This window comes from Hemibagrus wyckioides, linkage group LG02 (genome assembly GCF_019097595.1).
Source record: "Hemibagrus wyckioides isolate EC202008001 linkage group LG02, SWU_Hwy_1.0, whole genome shotgun sequence".
NCBI classification, from domain to species: domain Eukaryota; kingdom Metazoa; phylum Chordata; class Actinopteri; order Siluriformes; family Bagridae; genus Hemibagrus; species Hemibagrus wyckioides.
In genome coordinates, this window is record NC_080711.1 from 25058928 (window position 1) to 25073740 (window position 14813).

A 14813-nucleotide genomic window follows, 5' to 3' on the forward strand; every position below is an offset into this window, starting at 1 on the left:
ACATTTTAGTCAAGTCACACTGGTTTGATTCTCTTTATTGATTCAAATCATTTAGTTCAAGAAAAATAAACCTATTTAAATGTTTCATTTGAGTCGATTGTTGTGCAAAATGATTCATTTTATTGATTCGAATCATTTAGTTCAATACACCATCTATCTAGAATTGATCTTCAGATAGAGTAGAGTGTCTGTGTGAGGGCTGTAGATCTGTAGATCTGTAGACTGAAGGCTGGACTGGACGCTGAGGTGGTCAGTCATCTGTATCATTAATTACCTCTCAGGGATTAATCACTGCGCTCCTGCACTAATGAACCCGGGATCGATATTCACAGGGGAGTTCAGGACTACAGCTCTCTCTACAGCACCACACCACTCTGATCTGATCTCACACCTTCAGCTGGAGGACAGTTCTTCAGCAGAGCCGCTGCAGGTGGACCCGAGCCTCGCTCACGGGAAATAAACAGGAGTAGAGGAGGTGTAGAGCAGTAATAAGTGTGAGGCTGGAAACTGTAATAACACACACACATTCTCCAGGAACACCACGGTCTGACGGAAATCTATTATCACAGATGAAAGTGGTGTGTGTGTGTGTATATCACAAATATTTCACATTTCACCAGCTCGGGTTTCTGAGACAAACTTTCAGAAGATTGATGGATTTAAAAATGATAAATATGTAAACACAGACACAGCAGATATTGTGTGTGTGTGTGTGTGTGTGTACCTGAGGTAGAGCCTGTACCACCGTGTCCAGCAGAGCTCTCATCCCCGTCGCCATCTTTAACAGCTTCAGCACTACAAAAACACACAGTGTGTGTGTAAAGTGTGTGTGTGTAACGTGTGTGTGTTTAAATTGTGTGTGTGTGTGTGTGATGTACACTAACCTCGGGCGATACGCAGAACCCTCATGATGCGTATGATGGTGGGGTTGATGGGTAAAGCGGCGCTGATCTCAATCTCCTCCAGTGTGATGCCCATCACTGAGAGCAAAACTATAGCCAGATCCAACTGATTCCACCTACACACACACACACACACACACACACACACACACACAAACACACACAGTAATTCACAGGTTCCTTCCTCTTCCCCTGTATTATTTGGTCCTGCAGCTCTACTAACAGTACTGAAGTTACTCCAAACAAACCTGCTCTTTTTTTATTCTTTTTTTTTCAAATCTAATTTATTGTACAAACAATTAAAGTATAAAAACAAACAAGAGCAACTTTTTAAATTATGATTAATTTTGAGTAATTTATAAATGAATTCAGGTAATTAATCAATTCCATCCATTACAGAGTCAGATTAATAAGCAGAGAATTTGGCAGTCAGTACACACTCACACACACACACACACACACTCTCTTTCTCTGGCTCTGTCTTTGTGTGTGTGTGTGTGTGTGTGTCTCTGGCGCTGTACCTGTCTTTGAAGAAGCGTCGGAAACCGAATGCGATGAGTTTCAGCATGGCCTCGAGCACAAAGGTGCTGGTGAAGAAATAATTACAGTACTTCAGAGCGATCTCCAGAGACTGAGAGCAAGATGGAGAGAGAGAGAGAGAGAGAGAGTAAAGAACAGAGCAATTAAAATGAGAGAGAATAAAACTCTCCTGCAGCCGCAGTGAGGTGAATAATCTGGGCCTGAGTGACTCTCTGGTCTAATTCTGGACAGCTGAGTGGTCAGGAGGTTCTGGAGAACCCACACTCACATGAGGCTGACTGTAGTGCTCCAGAGACATGGTCACCACGTTCACACAGATGATGAAGGTGATGAAGAGGTCCAGGTAGTGATTAGTGCACAGGTTGTGGATCATCAGACGGACGTGACTATAACTGGCGTAATACGGCAACTTGTGAGCTTCTAAAACCAAACCAAATAAAATCACATTTAAACATTTCCATTTAATTTCCATTCCATTTAATTTCCATTCTATTTCATTTCTATCTGAATCTGTGTTGAAAAGTCAAAAATGATGATGCTTGCTGTGGGTGTAACCTGGTCAACTGTGATGTCATTATTTTTAAAAAGGGGGCGGAGTTAGAATAAATAAAATGACAGAATATTATCATAATGGCACAATTATCCTCATGGGTTCTTCAGGTGTCCCGTGTTCTCTGTAGGAGAGCCCAGTACCAAGAACCTAAACATTCTGGATATTAAGATGATGTATCTTTAGGGTTCTACATTTTTTAAGAATGCTCTGTTCATAGTCAGGGTTCTTAGCTTCCAAAAACGGGTTCTGAAGGGAGAACCCACTGTTGTAGGTTTCCAGCACAGAACCTCTGGAAGCTCCTGCAGAATGATGGCTGAAGGAACCCGTGATATTCTACATGTTTATGAGTGTAAATGTCGAGGCTACACTCGGAAACCTTTCTAATCAGAAAGCAGGGTTCTACAGAGAACCTTTTAGGGAACCTGTGCGAGAACCTCTGATCAGCAGGAAAGTGTGTGAATGATCATGAGGGATCGGGTTCTTACTCCGTCTCTTCTTCTCCATGCGCCGAAGTCGCTTCTCCTCCCTCCGCTTGGCCTCCTCCACCTCCTGGTGCTGCCGGCACTTGTGGAAGTTCTCCACCACCACACCCACGAACATGTTGAGCACGAAGAAACTGACGATGAGGAGGAAGGAGATGAAGTACAGCAGCATCCAGGGGTTGTTGTTGATGACGGGCTAATAAAAGAACGAGGGGAAAGACGGAGCGGTGAGACGGAACGGTGGAGGACAGATTACCGACATGCCGAGGTTCACGAGCAGAGAGGAACCGTAAACGATGCTGGAAATTGGTTGATTTATTGCGAGATGAAGTGGGGCGCGGGAGAGATTCGGCTCGTTACCGGACCAGCCACCGGAGGTCGAGGCTCCATGAGCTGCTGCAGCGTCACCCAGAGAAAAAACACTGAGGAGCTCAGAGAGGAAAATGACACACACACACTTTACTTTCCAATTTCTGTTTACGCAAATAGATGAAACGTGTGGAGCAGAAACGAGACGGGAAAATAATCAGGTTCTTATTATTGTCGACGTCTGCAGCAGCGGGAGCAGATCCGAGGCTCGGGACCGAGTTTTTACAGACCTGATGATCATCACTGATCACTGAAAATACCTCCGACAGCAGGAGGAGCTTCTCGTGAAGATAAAACACAACCGAATAAATACAAGAACATAACACACAATATAAACAACTAACATCACCTCAAATTATTATTAACAAGGAGGAAATTAGGGGGAAATATTATTTTTTAAGAAGGACTAAATATGGAAAAAAACATTGTTCTTTAAAAAAGAGAAAGGTTTTTTTGATTAAGAAAAAATATTTTTGAATATTGAAACAAATAAAAATAAACATAAATACAACTTAATTTTAAAAAAGAATGATAATAAATAAACAGTCTGATTTATTCAATATTTTATAATGTTGATTCATTTAAAGCTTTATGTTTATGATCTGCTCTGGATCTGCAGTAAAAAAAGAGAAATTTTACAAATAAAACAGGAGAAAGCGTTAAAGAGACAGGTTCAGGACAGCGTTGAGTTATATAGGTAAATATTCATCTACATTAACGCTGAACAGGGCGATATTTAAAAGAAAGTCCATTATAGTAAATATTTAAAAGAATGTGTTTGAGGTTCTTTTCTCCAGCTGTGAATTTTTCTCGCTCTCATGTCCTTTAGACTCATTCTGTTGGTAAATCAGCAGCTCATTCAGTTTGTGTGTGTGTGTGTGTGTGTGTGTGTGGAGGCCGAGTGTAAAGTAACAGCAGCATGAGGAGGACACGTACCTGCTGGTCAACAGCCACTGCATCCAGCCCGTGATACATGATGTTGACCCAGCCGTCCTTGGAAGCGAGGACAAACAGGGACATGAGAGCCTGAGGAGAAACACACACACACACAGAACTCACAACAAAATCCATATCAGAGGAGGATGAAGATTATTACACTTTAATTAGAACAATTATTTAACATTTATTCTAAAAAATTTAACACTTTTAAAGAAAATTTAAAAAACAAAATTATATCTGTCACATGTTATTATAGTTTACTATTTATAAAATCTTTAAAAATTCTAACCTTGTTTCCCTAAAATGTAAAACATTCTTAAACATGAAACATTTATAAACATTCTAAAATTAACATTTGTTTATTATTATTATTTTTTTTTTTACAGTTTCTGTACAAATGATAAACTGATCAGTTCTAAATCATGTAAATGTATTATAATGTTGTTGTGTTATTCATCTGAAGAAGGCTACAGAGCTCTGAATGGAGTGTTGAAGCGAGTGAGCCGTAACACCGGCGTCCTCGAGATGAAGAGGAGGAAACTCACCTGGCCCAGATTGTCAAAGTTGTACTTGTGATGAACCCACTTGTAATTGGCCAACAGACAGTCGGACTTGTTGGTGATGTTTCTGACATCCAGGCCGAGGCAGTAGAAGAACTTTCCTTTGAAAAGCTGTGGAGGTGTAACACAACCACACACACACACACACACAGGCTCGGTCACAATCACGGTCATTTTTTTACATTTCTGATAGCAGTGTCGAGGTGAGATGTAAAAAAAACCCCAACAGAGCGGCGTGAGACAAAACGAACAAAACACCTGAAATGAAGAGCAAAAAAATCAAATCTGTCAGTGAGGTCTGATCTGAGTAAAGTGGGACTCATGGAGTGAAAGCAGGAAAATAAAGGAGTAAATAAAAGGCAGGATGGAGAAGACAGCTGGAGAGAAAGAGGAAAAGGCCTCGGGCTCAGGACCTGCACTCCCAGGATCCCGAAGATGATGAAAAAAGCACAGCAGATGAGGACGATGTTCCCGATGGGCTTCAGCGACGTAATCAGAGTCTCCACTACCAGCTTCAGGCCCGGAGCTCGACTGATAACCCTGAGAAATTAGAGTACAAAAAAATCCCACATCACCATCAGCACTGCAGTAATGGAGAAAATAATCCTCCTTAAACTTCTTCCATGTTTATCAACTTTTTATCCACATCTTTAAACATCCACAGAGTCCTGAAGGAACTCCGTCTGCTGCTACACCACGCTTCATACCCTGCACTTCCTCCTCCGTACCTGAGGGGGCGCAGCGTGCGCAGGAGCCTGAGAACCCGGAGAACCCCCAGGATCTTAGCTCCGCCCGCCATCGACACCACGATGTCAATCAATGAGACAAAGACCAAAAAACCATCAAGGATATTCCAACTACTGCGCAGGTACGCATGATCACCCAGGTACAGGCCCATCGACACCACCTGGGGGGGAGAGAGGGAGGGAGAAAGGGAGAGAGAGAGAGGGAGAGATAGAGAGAGAGAGAGAGAGAGGGAGGGAGGGAGGAAGGGGGAGGGAGAAAGTGAGAGAGAGAGAGAGAGAGAGAGAGAGAGAGAGAGAGAGACCGAGTCTCAGTGGGAGGAGCATGACTCATGGTGACATGAACATCAGAAACATCACACTTACCTTCAGAGTCATTTCACCCACGAAGATAGCCGTAAAGATGTAATTAGAGATGGTGAGGAAAAGCCTCTCCTACACACACACACACACACACACACATTACTTCTCTGCATTAGCAGCATTATTTATTGCTGTTTGTGAACATTTATAACAGTTACAGAACGTTACTGATGAGGATTTGGAACAAAATCTAAAGAAGAAAGAAATGAAAGAAAGATGAAGTCTGTGCAGAACCCTGGAGGTCCTCAGACCCCACCAGGAGAACTAGAGCATTAGACAGATGTTAGCGATTAGCGATTAGCATGTGGGTCATACCAAACTGCCCTGGAGGATTTTGGGTCTCTCCAGAGCCACAGTGATGCAGTTGGAGAAGATGAAGACCAACACCACGTAGTCAAACAGCTTATGGGCGATGATGGACTGACACATCAACCTGAACCTGGAACAGAAAAGGGCTGGAAGTCAGAGTCAGAGGAAAAAATGTTTAAAAAAGCTCAAAACGTCTGAAAGTCACATCGCTGGTTCATCTGCATATTCACTACGAGACGAAGAGAAGACGGTGAGAGGACCGGGAAGTACGTGATGAAACCATCTTAACCTGGACTCCCTAACTTTGTCCCCCAAAACATCCAACATGAGCTGTCCCTCTGATGTACTGATGTATTTTCCTATCACTCCCCACACCTTTCTCCACCCATTCCAACCTGCCTGCACTCGCTTCTTTACCTCTTTCCCACACTCTCCATTACTCTGGACTGTTGACCCCAAGTACTTAAACTCCTGTCCCTTCTTCACCTCTTCACCCTGTAATCTTACTGTTCCACTTCCCTCCCTGTCATTCACACACATGTACTCAGTCTTACTACCACTGACTTTCATTCCTCTTCTCTCCAGCACAAACCTCCACCTCTCCAGGTTTTCCTCCACCTGCTCCCTGCTCTCACTACAGATCACAATGTCATCTGCAAACATCATTGTCCAAGGAGACTCCTGTCTGACCTCCTCTGACAACTGGTCCATCACCATAGCAAACAGGAAGGGGCTCAGAGCCGATCCCTGATGCAGTCCCACCTCCACTCTGAACTCCTCTGTCTGACCTACAGCACACCTCACCACTGTCCTGCTCCTCTCATACATGTCCTGCACCACTCTGACATACTTCTCTGCTACTCCTGACTTCCTCATACAGTACCACAGCTCTTCTCTTGGCACCCTGTCATACGCTTTCTAATAAAGTTTCAATAATAATAAGATTAAATTAAAGCTGGGATTAAAATCACAGAGCTGAGCTTTAGATATTTTACCACAATAACATCCAGGTCACATGACCCTCCATGTTTTACACAATCATGTGATCAGGAAGTTTCCAAAATACAGGAGTGGGTTCCTGTGTCTATAAATAATAAATATGGTTATTAACACTTTATTAACTTGTCATGAGATAAAGACGTAATAACCTATTAATAGAGAGTTCTTAAAGCAGATTCAGTGCTATAAAATCTGGATGGTCTGGTCAATTGGATGATTACAGTGGACTGTAGGTAATGCAGCAATCACACACACACACACACACACACACACACACAGGTATGTTGAAGTCTTTTCCTCCCTGAAGCTCAGAGGCAGAAAACTGGCTATTGTCTCACTGACCGCTGATCAATAACCAAATCAAACCCGTCTCCTAGGAGCTGACAAAACCTCAACACTATTGATTGTGTGTGTGTGTGTGTGTGTGCCCCTGACCTAGAGCTGAGCAGATGAAGCTGTCCTGTAGAGTTTATAGTCTCCTGCATGCTCTCAGACTCTTTTAGAATTTCAAAAAATTTTATACACACATGTGTGCAGCAGAACTCTGACCCAGAATGTGTGATGATTTCCTACCATCGTTAAAACAATTAAAAAAAACTCCTGACCCTATGGTCACTTTAAGCAACAAAGCAACATTTTTTTTTTCTGTTTGCAGCTCAGGGACTCGATATTCTCAAGATTCCCACTGACCACTAACCCAAAGACATTTCTGACCACTAACACAAAGACATTTCTGACCACTAACACAAAGACATTTCTGACCACTAACCCAAAGACGTTTCTGACCACTAACCCAAAGACGTTTCTGACCACTAACACAAAGACGTTTCTGACCACTAACACAAAGACATTTCTGACCACTAACACAAAGACATTTCTGACCACTAACACAAAGACGTTTCTGACCACTAACACAAAGATGTTTCTGACCACTAACACAAACTTTTGCACTTCATATGCTGCTGGCTCAAGACTTTTCTGAGCTTGCTGTGTGTACATGTGTTTATGTGGAGCAGTAATAAGAGATTCTGTGTGTGTGTGTGTGTGTGTGTGTTATGTGAAATATTCTGTATTATTCCTGATGTTAATATCTGTAGAGAAAGTGTTTGATCTCGACTCGTCACTCGAACCCCAGCAGATGGATGAGTGCGGACACTGACCTGTTCTGAGGGGAGAAGAGGAAAACGCTCCAGTCTTCTCTGGTCTCACACCAATCAGGACGATAAACCTCCATCATCTTCTGGATCCTGAAGCACAGACTCTGCACAGAGACACAAAACAAAACAAATCCATTTTAATAAATGCTTAAATAAGCATGGCTCTGATTTCCTCCCCTCTGTTTAATCAGCCGGTGGTTTGTTCCGGCGTTCAGGGTAAAGTGGGAGTCTGTAAACGAGTCTGGAGGTTAATTCCTCAGCAATTAGCGACAGAGTGAAGCTGAGGAAGGTGTCGGTGTTATGAGCGGCAGCGCGGCATGATTCCCGCCGGAGAACCGCAACCTTGTTCTTTAATTACACACAAACATGCGAGTGGCTGCGAGTGCACCGCCATCTGTTCTCTCTCCTCCTCAACGCTGTCATTAATTATACACTCAGATTGTTTTATTCTAATTGGTCATCGTTCAGTGCAGTAAAAAAAACCCTCTACTCAGCACATTAGCGGTGTTTGTTTTCTCCACGTTTTGGGTTTGAGGTTTTGTGAAATCTGATGGATTTTACGTTCATTTGACCCTGAATGAATCTGATGAAGAAGAGTGAATAATAAGAAATTTTTTTTTACAGTTCTATAATTCACAAAGCAGATTATTCTAAAATATGAAGATTCTGTATTTCTTGTTGTTTTTCACGTGCTGCTGTTGGTCATCAGTCACCACAAAAAACAGAGAACACAGTGTACTGGTAGCATTTGTTTAAAAAAAACTGCATGATAAATATTAGCTAACAGCTAGTGAGCTGAGCGTTATTCACACCTGCCCCCTGTGGCCAGAACAGGAACAACATGGAAAAGTTATTTTTTTTAATGTAGACTATTGAACATATTTCACGTTACACAATATTTCTGTTCTGCTGTGCCGTGTGTAATTCTGTCTATAATTCTGTCTATAATTCTGTCTATTTATTAACGTTTAATAGCAGTTTCAACATAAAGGTGTTTGAATGAATGCTAATTAAAATAAATCACATTTTTGCTAACAGCACTCGCCGGCGTCTCACTCACGTAGTCGATCTCATCCTCCAGGTCGTCTCTGTCTTTGCGAGTGTTGACTTGTGGATAAACTTCACTGAGGATCTGCTGCTGTGCCGCCGGCGTCTTGCCATTGCAGTCCTGATGTTCCTGCGCTCCTGCCGGTCCTCCCGAGAAACTTTTCTTGCGCTGGCGTGAGTGCAGCGAGGTGGGCGGAGCTCCAGGGACCTGGAGAAGCTCGGGGAGCTCTAGAGAGAGAGCGCGGCGATCCCTACGAGGGACGAAGTGTCTGGAGAAGAGTGGAGGAGGAGGAGGATGATGAGGGTGATGAGGGTGTAGAGGAGGAGGAGAGAGGAGGAGGGATTCATGTTCAGCCTGGTATGAGTGAGGTCCTCGCACCCTCAGACTGCCCCCTGTGCCCACCCCCACGCTCCGGCTCGCCCGCCCCACACTGTTCCAGCTCGACCTGCGGCTCCATGAGGAACCCTGAGGAACCGGACGAGTCCAGCTGTACAGAGATCCTCCACCTGGACACTGAGGAGACAAAAACACATTCACATGTAAACATCTGATCTTCATCTGATCGTCATCTGATCTTCATCACTCCTCTGTTCCTCTGTTTACTCTCTAAACTTCATTATCTAACACACTGAATTGTTTTATTAACTCTTTATGTAACACTGTAGAATAAAACACTACGTTTACACACCGCTTCACAATTAACAAGCAATAACCACAATTTACTGCTAATATAATTGATTAAAGTATAAAAAAAAAAAAAAATAATTCTCAGTGTTTAATTCCTCACTCAGAGTGTCTGTTTCGATCGTCTGAATAGATCAGAGTTTAAAAGCTTCCTGTTTTATTCCTTTCCTCTCCAACAGGACAGCGCTCATGACTTTATCCCAGCAGATCGCTCTCACATGCACAAGTGCCTCTCTAAACGAGCGCCATGTGCGTACTAATGCTAATCGGCAGACGAGCGGTGAGATCCGAGCGCTAAGTGTTAGGTAAGTGCTGCATTAAATGCTAATCCATGCAGACAGAACTGACGGCTAATTATTGGGCTCTTTCTGCTGCTTTAAGCGGTTTCTGATGATGCTTTTTTCAGGTTTGCAGGAAGAGTGTTTACCAGAGATCTTTGTTCCAGACCGGTTCTCCCAAGGGAACTCACACTGCTCTTTCTGGAGCCCAAGGCAAAGCTTAGCCTCTCAGCGGGGTAAACTCCCAGAGCGTTGGGCATCGGCACCAGGTCCAGATGTCCGTTAGGGGTCAGAGTGCAGATTTTAGGATCTGTGTGAGGAACAGGAAGAGTGGAGAACTTACCTTCATCATACAGACCACTCACCAGGATCTGATGACACTCCCCACCACATACTTCATACAAACCATCAGACTCCAAAACTTTTACACACAACTTTACTACATGGCTGATGAAGGAATGAGGCTCAGAAAAGACGATGAGAAGCAGAAAAAACCTAAGGTGAAGAAGAGCAGTTCCTTCAGGAGTAAACCAGAAGATCCTGAAGGAGACCAAGAGTTTCCTGTAAAGACGTTCTAGAAGATTCTTTCTGAAGCTCTCTTTAATGATCGTTACTGATCCACCTGCTGCTCAGGATGTCTGTGTGCATGCGGCGCTAAGCTTAATATGGAGATGAGATGATTTTTTAACAAAATCCTTCATACATTATTTATACAAACATTTTAGAACATCACCGGTGATTGATGTGATTTTAGAAAAAAACAAAAAGAGAGCGTCTAAAAAAACAGAATGTAAAACATCTGGAGTGAGAAGAGAGACGTCCAGCTCGACACACCTGACAGCTGGAGAGCATCTTTCTCTTTCTCCTTTTCATCAAAGTTACAGGACGAGCGATCATCGTCTGAGTACGACCTGTTAGCATCACCCTGAACAGAGGAATGGGAGAGAGAGAGAGAGAGAGAGATTTCACTGAAACACACTAGGCAGCGGATTTGAGCAGGTAAAGTTGGTGTCATTGTCCATGACCTCGCGCTAGAGGTCTCTCTGCTCCACTTCCCTTCTCATCCTCCACCACTTCCACCTCCACATCTCAGATGTAGACCACAACCTGAAAGCCCACTTCCTCATGCTCCCTGAGGAGATAACCTACTCCTGCTGTCTGACTACCTGCATCATGTGTAGCCCAGTTTAGATCCCAGAAAAAATAAAATCAATTCTACCACAGGAGACACCAGAGACCAAAGACACAAAGACACAAAAACACAACAGACACCAGAGACACAACAGAAAAAACAGAGACAAAACAGAGACACAACAGACACAACAGACACCAGAGACAAAACAGAGACACAACAGACACAACAGACACCAGAGACAAAACAGAGACACAACAGACACAACAGAAAAAACAGAGACAAAACAGAGACACAACAGGGACACAACAGACACCAGAGACACAACAGACACAACAGGGACACAACAGACACAACAGGGACACAACAGACACCAGAGACACAACAGACACCAGAGACACAACAGACACAACAGACACCAGAGACACAACAGACACAACAGGGACACAACAGACACCAGAGACACCAGAGACACAAGAGGGACACAACAGACACCAGAGACACAACAGATACAACAGACACAAGAGACACAAAAGACACAACAGACACAAAAGACACCACAGACACCAGAGACACAACAGACACAAAAGACACAACAGACACAACAGACACAAAAGACACAACAGACACCAGAGACACAAAAGACACAACAGACACCAGAGACACAACAGACACCAGATACACAACAGACACAAAAGACACAACAGACACCAGAGACACAAAAGACACAACAGACACCAGAGACACAACAGATACAACAGACACCAGAGACACAGAGACTGAAAGCAGAAGAACAGATGAGCTTCAGTTGACCCTGAGGTCCAGTTACAGATCTCTGTAGCGTGAAAATAAACAAAACTGATCACAACAAATAAAGAAACAAACCATCTGGTCATCTAATGTGATGGAATTTGGTGTAACACTATTGACTTCCTGAACCACTTCCTGAAGGTTCTGTCCTCAGCACCCACAAGTGTCTCATCACAGAACCCAATTACCCAGAATCCCTCAGGAGAGCGGCGTACCTCGGCCTGAAACCCCTCCACCAGGATGGCCACCAGCAGGTTGAACAGGACGTAGTTCCCGAATGTCATCAACGCCACGAAGTAGAGAGCAGCGAGAGGAGACGTGGAGGCCATGCCGTTATACAGAACCATGTTCCAGTCCTCCTGAGTCAGGATCTGAAAACACACACACACACACCTCACTGGGTCTTAATGGACTTCTAATTCTGATTATTACACCTACTGATATACATGTAATAACATTTTAATAACATGTAATAAAGCATGAACAAAGGGACAGTGGAGAATAAACTCTCTTACTGCAGTTTTAGTAGAAATATGTCTCATTATTCAACACTGAGACCCTGAGGACCAACTGAGACACACCAAAGATATTTCTTTTATTTACTTCTGAGCTCAAATTATTGCTTTAAACTGAAGACTTTCACCTTGAAAAATAAAGAAATTCATTGCTATAAAAGATGACTCTCAGCTTTCGCACTAAAAATCACCTCACTGCAAATATAATAAATATAATAAAATATAAACAGAATAAAATGCAAACTGAACTAAACAAAATGACAGACTCACACTATACAGCTCTGGAAAAAATAAGAGACCCCTGCAAAATATTCAGTTTCTTCTGTTTTTTTCTTCCAGGTTCATGTATTGGTGAGATGAAGAGTTTTGTTTCATTTTTTGTGAACTGTGACAATATTTCTCCTAAATTCAAAATATAACTCTTGTTATTTAGAGTGTATATTTAAAGGAAATGACAACACATCAAAATAAGCCAAGATCATGCAGTATTACAGAGCTTTAATAACTCAAATAAAACAAAATGCAAATAACAAGTTGTGTTAATGCTTTGGCTAAATAACATTAAGAGATCAGTATTTGGTGGAATAACCCCGATCTGCATGTGTTTTGACTCCATGATCTCCACCAGTTTCTCACACTGCTGTTGGGGAACTTTATACCACTCTTTTTGCAAAAAAGCAAACAGTTCAGCTTTACTTGATGGTTTGTGATCATCCATCTTCCTCTTGATGACATTCCAGAGGTTTTCAATAGGGTTCAATTGGGCAGTGAACTCTTATTTTACTCCAGAGCTGTATATTTACATTTCAGAAAACAAAATCCAAATCCAATCTTTTACATTCCTTCTGATTTCTCTGAGAATCTGATCTCCTGGACCTTCACTCTGTGTGTGTGTGTGTGTGGGTTAGTTTAAAGGCTGACAGTACAGCCAATCATCATCATCTTCATCATCATCATCTTCATCATCATCATCATCTTCTTCATCATCATCATCATCATCATCATCATCATCATCATCATCATCTTCATCATCTTCATCATCATCATCTTCATCATCATCACCATCATCATCATCATCATCATCATCATTACATGGAGCTCCACTTCATCCTCACTCTGATCTCTGAGCTGCTTTGCTTTGCTGTTTTTTCACGGTGTGCCGTGTGTGGCTTGAGTTGTGTGGCATGTGGCATAAGGTGTGTAGCGTGAGGTGTGTAGCGTGTGGTGTGTAGCGTGTGTGTGTGTATGTGTGTGTCTGTGTGTGTGGTATCAGTGTGTGTGTGTGTGTGGTATCAGTGTGTATGTGTGTGGTATCAGTGTGTGTGTGTGTGTTTGTGTGTGGTATCAGTGTGTGTGGTATCAGTGTGTGTGTGTGTGTGTGTGTGTGTGTGTCTGGTATCAGTGTGTATGTGTGTGTGTATGTGTGTGTGGTATCAGTGTGTGTGTGTGTGTGTGTGTGTGGTATCAGTGTGTGTGTGTGTGTGGTGTCAGTGTGTCTGTGTGTGGTATCAGTGTGTGTGTGTGTGTGTGTGGTATCAGTGTGTGTGTGTATGTGTGTGGTATCAGTGTGTGTGTGTGGTATCAGTGTGTGTGTGTGTGTGTGGTATCAGTGTGTGTGTGTGTGTGGTATCAGTGTGTGTGTGTGTGGTATCAGTGTGTGTGTGTGTGTGTGGTATCAGTGTGTGTGTGTGTGTGGTATCAGTGTGTATGTGTGTGGTATCAGTGTGTGTGTGTGTGTGGTATCAGTGTGTGTGGTATCAGTGTGTGTGTGGTATCAGTGTGTGGGTGTGTGTGGTGTCAGTGTGTCTGTGAGTGTGTGTGTGTGTGGTATCAGTGTGTGTGTGTGTGTGGTATCAGTGTGTATGTGTGTGGTATCAGTGTGTGTGTGTATGTGTGTGTCTGTGTGTGTGGTATCAGTGTGTGTGTGTGTGTGGTATCAGTGTGTATGTGTGTGGTATCAGTGTGTGTGTGTGTGTTTGTGTGTGGTATCAGTGTGTGTGGTATCAGTGTGTGTGTGTGTGTGTGTCTGGTATCAGTGTGTATGTGTGTGTGTATGTGTGTGTGGTATCAGTGTGTGTGTGTGTGTGTGGTATCAGTGTGTGTGTGTGTGTGGTGTCAGTGTGTCTGTGTGTGGTATCAGTGTGTGTGTGTGTGTGTGTGTGGTATCAGTGTGTGTGTGTATGTGTGTGGTATCAGTGTGTGTGTGTGTGTGGTATCAGTGTGTGTGTGTGTGTGTGTGGTATCAGTGTGTGTGTGTGTGGTATCAGTGTGTGTGTGTGGTATCAGTGTGTGTGTGTGTGGTATCAGTGTGTGTGGTATCAGTGTGTGTGTGGTATCAGTGTGTGTGTGTGTGGTGTCAGTGTGTCTGTGAGTGTGTGTGTGTGTGGTATCAGTGTGTGTGTGTGTGGTATCAGTGTGTATGTGTGTGGT

General features: G+C 43.1%; 1 protein-coding gene across 2 annotated transcripts in view; it reads right to left on the reverse strand.

The window, feature by feature from the left end:
- Positions 1–14813, reverse strand: part of cacna1ia (calcium voltage-gated channel subunit alpha1 Ia) — an 85142-nt gene that overhangs the window by 11708 nt on the left and 58621 nt on the right. For both annotated transcript variants that reach the window (XM_058415667.1, XM_058415660.1), the window contains exons 12-27: positions 12084–12239; positions 10761–10851; positions 10076–10236; positions 8977–9477; positions 7920–8020; positions 5767–5890; positions 5455–5523; positions 5074–5252; positions 4759–4885; positions 4331–4456; positions 3783–3872; positions 2481–2673; positions 1711–1862; positions 1424–1533; positions 885–1018; positions 725–795 (exon numbers count right to left, since the gene is read on the reverse strand). In XM_058415667.1, the coding sequence (XP_058271650.1) occupies positions 725–795; positions 885–1018; positions 1424–1533; positions 1711–1862; positions 2481–2673; positions 3783–3872; positions 4331–4456; positions 4759–4885; positions 5074–5252; positions 5455–5523; positions 5767–5890; positions 7920–8020; positions 8977–9477; positions 10076–10236; positions 10761–10851; positions 12084–12239 (2385 nt within the window). The remainder of the gene's footprint in view (positions 1–724; positions 796–884; positions 1019–1423; positions 1534–1710; positions 1863–2480; positions 2674–3782; positions 3873–4330; positions 4457–4758; positions 4886–5073; positions 5253–5454; positions 5524–5766; positions 5891–7919; positions 8021–8976; positions 9478–10075; positions 10237–10760; positions 10852–12083; positions 12240–14813) is intronic.